At 45.6% G+C, this 10,139-nt stretch overlaps 1 protein-coding gene across 1 annotated transcript in view; it reads right to left on the bottom strand.

The window, feature by feature from the left end:
• Window positions 1-4,355: 4,355 nt before the first annotated feature.
• rps6kl1 (ribosomal protein S6 kinase-like 1) overlaps window positions 4,356-10,139 on the bottom strand; it is a 72,181-nt gene continuing 66,397 nt past the window's right edge. The window contains exons 11-12 of the mRNA XM_070877568.1: window positions 9,231-9,326; window positions 4,356-6,809 (exon numbers count right to left, since the gene is read on the bottom strand). Of these exons, the coding sequence (XP_070733669.1) occupies window positions 6,693-6,809; window positions 9,231-9,326 (213 nt within the window). The 3' untranslated portion in view covers window positions 4,356-6,692. The remainder of the gene's footprint in view (window positions 6,810-9,230; window positions 9,327-10,139) is intronic.

Below are 10,139 nucleotides of genomic sequence, written 5' to 3'. Positions count from 1 at the left end.
GCCAACAGCGTCTCTCCGCCATACTTTAGCGCCTCAGCAGGGATTCCATCCGCTCCCGTAGCCTTGTTGTTCTTGCAACGTTGGGGTCTCACTGAGGTGGTGGCGGGTCGCATGCTGCGGGATGGAGTCGAGAATACTCAAATCAAAGGCAGAATCTCGATTGAGGAGATTTCGAAGTGTTCCTTCCAGCGGGTCCTGACTGCCTCGGTGTCCTTGATGAGTGTTTCCCCATTCTTGGCCAGCAGTGGGGTGGGGCCTTGGGAGTTTGAACCGTAGGTGGTCTTGACTGCGATGAAGAATCCTCACACATCATGGCTGTCGGCCAGTTGTTGTATCTCCTGGGCTTTCTCCATTCACCACCTGTTCTTTAGTTCCCGGGTTTTTTGTATTTACTGAGGCATACGAAAGCATAGGCCTTTTGCTAAACATCCATAAAACAAAGGTCCTCCACCAGTCTGTCCTGCCCCCCAGTCATCAAGATCCACGGCACAGCCCTCAACAACATGGACCATTTCCATACCTCAGGAGCCTCTTAACGTCAGATATTGATGAGATTCAACACTGCCTCCAGTGCGCCAGTGCAGCCTTCGGCCACCTGAGGAAAAGAATGTTCAGAGACCAGGCCCTCAAATCTACCACCAAGCTCATGGTCTACGGGGTTGTAGTAATACCCGCCCTCCTGTATGGCTCAGAGGCATGGACCATGTACAGTAGACACCTCAAGTCGCTGGAGATATATCACCAACGATGCCTTCGCAGGATCCTACAAATCCCCTGGGAGATCAGGTGCACCAACATCAGCATCCTCGTCCAAGCTAACATCCCCAGCATTGAAGCACTGACCACACTCGATCAGCTCCGCTGGGCAGGCCACATTGTTCGCATGCCAGACACGAGACTCCCAAAGCAAATGCGCTATGCGGAGTTTCTTCATGGCAAACGAGCCAAAGGTGGGCAGCGTAAACGTTACAAGGACACCCTCAAAGCCTCCCTGATAAAGTGCGACATCCCCACTGACACCTGGGCATCCCTGGCCAAAGACCACGCTAAGTGGAGAAAGTGCATCCGGGAGCACGCTGAGCATTTCGAGTCTCAATGCTGAGAGTGTGCAGAAATCAAGCGCAGGCAGCGGAAAGAGCGTGTGACAAACCAGTCCCTCCCACTCCTTTCCTCAATGACTGTGACAGGGTCTGTGGCTCTTATATTGAACTGTTCAGCCACCAAAGAACTCACTTCAAGAGTGGAAATAAGTCTTCCTCGATTCCGAGGGACTGCCTATGATGATGACTCCTGTTCCTATGTCCCTAGACCAAGGTAATATGGTCCTTAAGACTATCTAAGTAGCTGAGGCTCTTTAAGCTAGGAATCATTCTTGTAGCTTTCCTCTGGACCTTTTCCAAGTCCACTTAGAATTAGCTTAATTTTCCATGTAAAAGTAACTTATATTTGGAAACAGCTTGATCAATACTCCCCAAATCCTGACACCAGCAGGGGGCACTGCACACTACACAATCCCACACACAGCAAGACATGGGCAGGATCATTTGTCCTTTGTCCCACCCTTTCTGTATCTGAACCTCAGAACCCAGCACAAACTAATAGGTAGGGCAAGAGGGAACGTTAATTTGTGAGTTGGAGATTAATAAATGGTTTAACTGATTACTGTTTAACAGGTGTGTTGACAAGCTGGGTTAATGAAAGCATACTTATTTGTACTGATTTTCAAAGTTATTCATTGCCTGTTTTAACAGTGGAGGATTTTAATGCAAAGAGGGGGAGTCTGGGTACGAAGGTTCACCAAATTTTCAGAAGTGGAGTTCTGTTTAAAGTTTGCCAGCGATGATTTCTCGTAACTCAAGACCCTAGCTGCTTCAATTTGAAGTTTCATTAAAAGATCACTGTCACTTGATTTTTCAATCCTGGAGACAGCAGACTTTTGCCAGTGAAGTGGGGTCGACTTTGATGATCTCCATTTGCCTGTCCGGGCTGGAGTTAGTTCCAAAGGTAAAAAGGAAGTGATTACAATGCTATCCAGTCACCCGTGAGCGAGAGACAGAGCGAAAGAGAGACTAGAGACGTACCACATTACAGGAAAGATTTACGAGGATGTTGCCAGGGTTGGAGAATTTTAGTTATGAGGGAAGATTGGATAGGCTAGGATTGGATTGTTTTCTTTGGAACAAAGGAGGTTGAGTGGAGACTTAATTGAGGTGTATAAAATGATGAGGGGCCTAGATAGAATGGATTGGACAGACCTATATCCATTAGCAGAGGTCACTAACCAGGTGGCATAGATTTAATGTCATTGGTAGAGGATTTAGAGGGGTGTTGAGGAGAATATTTTTCACCCAGAGGGTGCTGGGGATTTGGAACTCACTGCCTGAAAGGGTGGTAAAAGCAAAAACCCTCATCGCATTTAAAAAGTACTTGGATGTGCACTTGACGTACCATAACCTACAGGGTTATGAACCAAGAGCTGGAAAGTGGGATCAGGCTGGATAACATTTTAGGCCGGTCCGGACACAATGGGCCAAATGGCCTCCTCCTTTCTGAGAGACCGAGACAGGGCGAGAGATAGACACACAGAGATTACCTCTCTTTGGTCCCAGTAGTGGAAGAAAGCCTGAGTACTTTGATTATTTAAGAGTCATATATTTAGTATTTCAGGTACATGGAACATTGATCAATTAGTTAACAAGATCATAATATACCTCCACACCGACATATTAACGTCCTTTGTTTCAAAACATGCCATAACTTCATAGTAACCCTTTCTTCAGTATTAAGATTTATTTTTCTTCTTTTCCCTGTGGCTCAGTGGGTAGCACACTCGCCTAGTCACAAGGTTGTGGGTTCAAATCCTACTCCTGCGACTTGAGCACATAAATCTAGGCTGACGCTCCAGTGCAGTGCTGAGGGAGTGTTGCACTGTCGGAGGTGCCGTTTTTCGGATGAGACGTTAAACAGAGGTCCCGTCTGCCCCCTCAGGTGGCGTAAAAGATCCCACAGCACTGTTTTGAAGAAGAGCAGGGGAGTTATCCCCGGTGTTCTGGCCAATATTTATCCTTCAATCGGCATAACAAAAGCAGATTATCTGGTCATTATCACATTGCATTATCACATTTGCTGTGCGCAAATTGGCTGCCGCGTTTCCCACATTACAACAGTGACTACACTCCAGAAGTACTTAATTGGCTGTAAGGCGTTTTGAGACATCTGGTAGTCGTGAAAGGCGCTATATAAATGCAAGTCTGTCTTTCTCCAGCTCCAAGTATTCTCCCTGGTCAATGGAATATCCAGGCAAGCAGCTTCCAGATCTCTCTCACTGGCAGGTGGGTAACTGGTGATTAGGAGGTGCACTGTGTTATATATGTAAATACCTTGTGTACCCACCAGAGGGATCCCACAATCCCTTGGGAGCACCTGTACTTAAGGAGGCCTCACAGGCTGGAGAGGCACTCTGGAGACCTGTAATAAAAGACTAAGGTCACACTTTACTTTCAGCTCACAGTATCTGGTTAGACTCTTTATTCATACATATCACACGGGGAACTCAGTGGAGGGAAGTAACTCACCTTTACCTCTCTGCAGAGAAAGGCACCTGGGTCTCCACTCGGGTCCACAGCAGGGCAAATGTCAAATCCTCAGGTGTGCCAGAGCATAGTTAGAGAGTGGGACAGACAGCTGTGTACGCTGACACTCCCACTCGCTGACACTGTCATTTTTTTTATATAAAGGAAACTCAGTTACACACGTATCACGGGTATGTTCAGAGGTTGGGTACACGGGGCAAGTTTCTACTCAGCAACCAGTGACAAGGGGGTGGTTGGGATGGGGTAGAGAGAAACCAAGTAACTACAGACTGGTCAGTTTAACATCAATTGTGGGTAAGTTACTGAGCACTTGGCAGGTATCAGTTGACCAGAGTGTCAGCATGGATTTGTAAAGGGTAGGACATATCTGACGAATCTAACCTCAACGGTCCTGGATTTGGAAAGGCAAAATCAGCCATGATTCCCTTGCCTGATTGTACAGTTTGTGACTCCTACTGAAAGTGCTTGTGTGCACAAGTTTGCACTTGGGTGCAATGGCTTTGAAGGTTAAATAGTCTATCGCTACTTAGTCAAGGCTCACAAATGAATAATGGCCACTTGGACAACCAGTGCCTGGGGAACCGTTCCCCAGCGAGGAGTCAACACCTTCAAGAAAGGAGTGAAAACTGCTAAGCCCCCAAAAAATATTTTATATCATGTACAAGATAGAAGTTAATATTTATGTCATGTCTTGCATGCATCAGTCAAAGGGCCAAACTTGAAAAGTGTACATCACAATTGCACCTGGTTGGCTGCATTTAATTCAAAACAGAGCAACAAATTACAACTGGATAGGGACAAATAGTATTTTTTTAAAAAGTATATAAAATAGGAATGCTAGTTGATTTCTTTATGCCAATTTACAAGCATCCGTCAATCTACAAACATCCCTCAGCAACGGTAATAAGCTTTTGGTAGTCTTAATGAACAGCTTTAATATAACAAACTTAGCAGCAGAATAATACATTGTGCGCTACACGGTTAACACTCCTGTCACTCTAAGACAGCACAACTTCCGAGGTATGAGCAAACCATGGGCATTGTTAAAATATAAACAAAAGTGGTGGAAGAGAAGGTGCAGTTAGCTCAACTAATGTCTGCTCTCAACTGGAGGTAGGTAGACTGTCTCTTAACCAAAGGGTAGCCACTAAACCATTTGCCTAGCACAGTGCGGTTAGCTCTTTCTCACCCGTGAGGTTTCTGTATGGGGTGCCCACTTCCCAGAGCAATATCCTGTGAACATTTGAAATAGTTGTGAAATACAGCAAGAGGTGAGGCATGCTTTATCGTCATGTGAAACCGCTGCAGCAGACATCATGTCACGGCAGACACTGGGGAGAGGATACGGAGACATGCACCCCCATATCGTACCAGGCGTTAAGTGAATCATCCCCTATTACAGAAGCCGACACCAAGACCCCAGGCTGTACAGTACCCGACAAATAAAACAGCTCCCCTGTACCCAGAGCATACAGCAGATTTACACAAGAACATAATTAGGAGCAGGAGTAGGCCATTCAATAAGATCATGGCTGATAATCTACCTCAACTCCACTTTCTTGCACTATCCCTTTACACAAGAGATTCACGATCCCTAGGTTACCAGACAAGGATAGATGGTCAGACTTCACCTGGAATGTACTGTGCGAGACAAATTACAGAAATCGGTTAAAAACATTTTGCTGGATCCTGTCCTGGCAGTACTTTAAAAAAAAAATTGTATGACAGCTGTTTTCATTTGTGCTGAAAAGGAGAGTCAGTATGAAACTGGAAGGGTAGTAAAGGACAGACACTTGTATTAAAGTGCCTCTGGAAACCATTGCCTTCATCTGTTCAAATAGTTGACCAAGGAGAATCATCCAGCCCTGAAAGGAGCAAGAGGTGTAGCCACGAGCATGCACACTTACAGGTGTACCAGGTTAACTCTGGTCATGTCAGTACCACTAATAGCAGTCACAGTACAGCTCCCCTTCTACTTGCTCACATTCGATTCAAGTTGCCTGAATGCTTATTTGTTAGAGGCTCTGAAGTGTATTTAAAAACAGCAGTTTGGCAGCGGAAACTGTTGGGAGGCTCAATGTGCGATACCTTGGGGCGGTGGGGCATGGGGACCTGTCCACAGGCCTTTTCTTACCCCTGGAGGTGCCGAATGCATGATCTTAGGCCTGCCACCAGTCAGACAGACACTTCCCCATGTGGAAGGAGGGGAAAAAAAATAAGGGACTCCCCGACGCCAGCTTTCATACCGGGTAGACAAATCACAAACCCAAAACGTGCAATTACATGAATTTATGGCTTTTGCGACTTCAAGAATAAAAACAATGCAGAAATCCAAGACAGATCGAATGAATTGGGAGAGTCTGGATTGCAACTGAATCACAACCGTGACAATTTCCAAACATTTCTGATATGAGCAATGGACGCGCTGTAGTGTGTGGTTTATCTTCCTCCCACTTCATCACCCGATACACCGGATGCATCTTTCGCATTCAGGGAAGGACAAGAGCGTGGGACTGCCAGCCTTGTCAGTATTGGGGGGGAAAAAGGGCAGGCCCAGGGGAAGCAACAAACCCGGCCATTAGGGATTGGCAGGAGGAGGGAGTTGGGCATTGCTAGACCGAGAAAAGTTGGCAGGGGAGGATGACCGAGATGGGATTGGAAAAGTGAGAGTCCGGGGTGAGAGGGGAGGGGAAGTGATCCCCTTGTGGGAGAGGAGGAGCTGCCTGGCTACTGAAGGGTTATTTAATCAGCAACATATATTATTACCAAGTAACTCTCACCACAAAGATGCCTCCACTGCTCCACCTTACTTGTTCAAGGTTAAAAAGACTTTGCTGAACAGAGTGTCTCGTTGCTTCATTGACAACATTATCTCAGTGGATGGGACCCATGATCGGCTCTAGTGTTGCTTAAACATGCTTCGGCAGATTTCCAGTCTTAGTGGCAATTGGCCAAGTTCTGTAGGTGCTCATGGTTGCTGCAACTGTTTGTGGATCAGCGTCAGTGCACAAGTTCCCAGATTTGCTCGGTCCCCTCGGCTACCCATCCCAGCTGCTGTCGCTAGTCATCAGGTCAGGCAGGGCATCTCGTGCATGTGCCTCATCTATAGCCATTCAGCTTGTTCCAGTGCACAGAGCTGAAAAAGGAGTGAGATTTTATCTCCTGTGTTCCATTCTCCCCCGAGCCGAGCCGGCAACGATAATCCCATTGCAACAACTGGAAGAGAGAGAGAGAGATGAAAGAAATCTAGTTAGTCTTGGCATTCATATGTGCAGAAACAGGTGTACAGAAAGATAATAAACAGTGCTGGGAAATGGACTATTGACAGTATTCAGTGACGACCCAAAACTGTCCTAAGTCTGGTGCAGCATTACTTAGTTGCCCATATTCTCCCAAACTCCAACCCAAGAAAGGAAGCACAGATCATACCTGCTTTCCTCACATTACTGCTTGGTTAATTAGGACATGGGTTCCATCTGTTTTCAGACTCTGTTTAATTGAGGCCACTACTTTAGTGATCAGAGACCATTCATCTTTTATTAATGACCACTGATGGTGCACTATGGGCCTTAGCCTTTCATACTGGTTTCTCAATCTATCTGTATGTGATGTGATGGCGCCCAGGAGAGGCATGAGTTTGGGGCCAAGAGCCTAGGGCCAGCCCACACTGCGATATGTGTGCGCAATAGGTCCGTGCAGCAGAGCTGGTCTCCAGTCGTCTTGGGTAATCCTTGCCACTGGGCCAAGACCTAGCTCTGTCAAGCCCGTGTGGTGGCTGGTGTGCACTGGCCACCACACATTAAAAAAAAATCCACGCAAAGGCATCTTCCACCCTTGAGGATGTAGCTCGGGTTCTTCTTTCAAAACACCTGTGAACTCATCCTTTTTTTTGGCGTGGAAGCAAGTCATGCTCGTTTTGAGGGACCGTCTATGATGATGATGATTAAAATAATGTAGGCCATGTGTGGATCAAAATAGGCTTTTCAGATGCCGAGAGGCTGTTTCCCCTGGCTAGAGAGTCCAGAACTAGGGGTCACAGTCTCAGGATAAGGGGTCAGCCATTTACGACTGAGATGAGGAGGAATTTCTTCACTCAGAGGGTGGTGAATCTTTGGAATTCTCTACCCCAGAGAGCTGTGGATGCTCAGACATTGAGTACATTTAAGACTGAGATCGATAGATTCTGGGCACTAAGGAACTCAAGGAATATGGGGCGGGAAGGTGGAGTTGATGTTTTAGATCAGCCATGATCTTATTGAATGGCAGAGCAGGCTTGAGGGGCCGTATGGCCTACTCCTGCTCCTATTTCTTATGTTTTTATATCAGGTCACTCAGATAGCTTTATATCTCAACCTCACACTTCTAACAGACCTACTGCTATTTGAAGAGGGTGGTTTAGTGATCACAATGCTGGCTCTGCGACAAACGAGACATGTATTTGAAGAGGACTAATTTGCAAGTTTATGGGGAAAATCTGAGGTGTGGGACTAAATTGGATAGCTCAAGAAACGATGATTGAATGGCCTCTTTCTGTACTATCAGATTCTAGGATTCTAGAGAGACTGGTTCAAGTCCCAGGTTGAGTTGTCACTTAATATATTTCATATATTTACTCAGCTTTTACCCGAGACTGGTATTCGCATTTCTGGAAAGTTTCTCTCATCTCAGCCATGCTCCATAATAAACCGTGTTAGCAAATAATTGATCCAATAAAACACCCATCACTTGGGCTGACCCCCCCCTCATGAGCAAAGTGTTTTAGAATACAAAGACTATGTACAAACCACGTCATGTTCTAGCTCACAGTGATGCACTGTATCTAAACTCCCCTCTTGTTTAGATTACAATGCTGACTGCAATTGAGCAGAATCTTTATGCTTAGTGCTGTCAATTTATGAAATGATTCTCACTGATTCAGGGATATGGAAAAAGTTGAATTATATCATAACCTGGCTGGTTTTTTTCCATTGCTGCTTTCGTCTGGGACATGGTGTTACTTTCGAGCACTTCAGACCATGTCAAAAGCACAACATTGTTCCGGTTCACTTCATGACAACATGTGCCAGGTTTAGTCAATTAGTAGCACTCTGGCCTTGGAGTCAGCAGATTGTTGGTTCAAGCCCTGCCCACTCCAGGGCTCAAGCACATAATCCAGGCCGACACTTCAATGCAATATTGGAGAGTGCTACATTGTCACAAATGCTTTCATTAGGAAGAGATGTTAAACTAAGGCTCTGTTAGGGCGGACTCAAAAGATCCCACGGCACGATTTGAAGAAGAGCAGGAGTTTTCTTGGTGTTCTAGCCAACTTTCTTCCCTCGACCAATGCTACCAAAAACAGATCATCTCGCTTGCTGCTTGTGGGACCATGATGAGCACGAAATGTCTGCTGCGTCGGCCTATAAAATCTTGACTACACTGAGTTCTTCAATGGATGTGAAGCACAGACATCCTGATAAGGTGCTATATGAATGGATGGTGTCTATTCTTACATTGAAAGCACTGTTATTCCAGATCAAGTTATGCCAGGTGGAACTGAAATATCGTTACTCTTGATCGCCTCATCCTGTGGAGACATCCAATTTCCTCATAGAAGGTCGGGCGCACACAGCACAAACTGCTAATTGGTATCCTCACCTGTTGGAGAAGTGACACTGCTGCAGGACTGAGATGATCTGGGAGTCGGAGCTGGGTGTGAGGATGGATTCTGGAGGGGTAGCACTGAGAGAGGGTCTGGGACACACAGAAAGATACAGAACACATAAATATATAACAATGGGGAACACACGATTCTGGGTGAACAATACTTTTGATTTTATTTCCTTATTGGGAGCAAATCTAAATGGTCACAATCATTGATTGCACCTAGACTTTGAAAAGGCATTTGGTAAAGTTCCACATCAACATTAAGCTCAAAGCTGTGGGGATTCAGGCTTGGGAATGGATAAGGAATTGGCTGAAGGGTAGAAAACAAATGGGTATTTGTTGGAGGAGTCATGCCTGGGGTGGAGTACTCAGTGGGATATCCCAGGGTTCAGTGCCGGGACCACTACTGTTTCTAATTCAGATCAAATGACTTCGATGCGTAACTCGACTCGTTGGAAATTGGTTAACTTTGCAGATGAGTGGCACTGAAGAAAGAGTTAAACAAAAATGTGCAAGTGGACCAAACAATAGTCGATTAAACTTAATGCTAACAAAATATAAAGCATTGCATTCAAGAAGGAAAAATAGGAACATACACTCCATAAATGGTGTTTGAATAGATTAAGGATGAAGTTGAAAGAGACCAAGGAGTATCTTAGTAGACTTGATACTCAACAAGTCCAATCAATGCAGAGCAGCCATCCAAGTCAAAGGGATCATCAAAGTCAACTACGTAATCAAAACAAGTCCGAGGAAGTTGTGACCAAATTGTACAGTGCTCGGGTCAGACTGCACCTTGAGTAATACTGCCAGTTCTGGTCGCCAAGATACAAGGGAAACATTCAGGTGCTGGAACAATCAAAGAGCCCGCAATGCTGAGCAGGAGCATTAGTAGCTAGA

Source organism: Pristiophorus japonicus, chromosome 4 (genome assembly GCF_044704955.1).
Source record: "Pristiophorus japonicus isolate sPriJap1 chromosome 4, sPriJap1.hap1, whole genome shotgun sequence".
NCBI classification, from domain to species: Eukaryota; Metazoa; Chordata; class Chondrichthyes; family Pristiophoridae; genus Pristiophorus; species Pristiophorus japonicus.
This window is presented reverse-complemented; position numbering and strand designations above follow the sequence as displayed.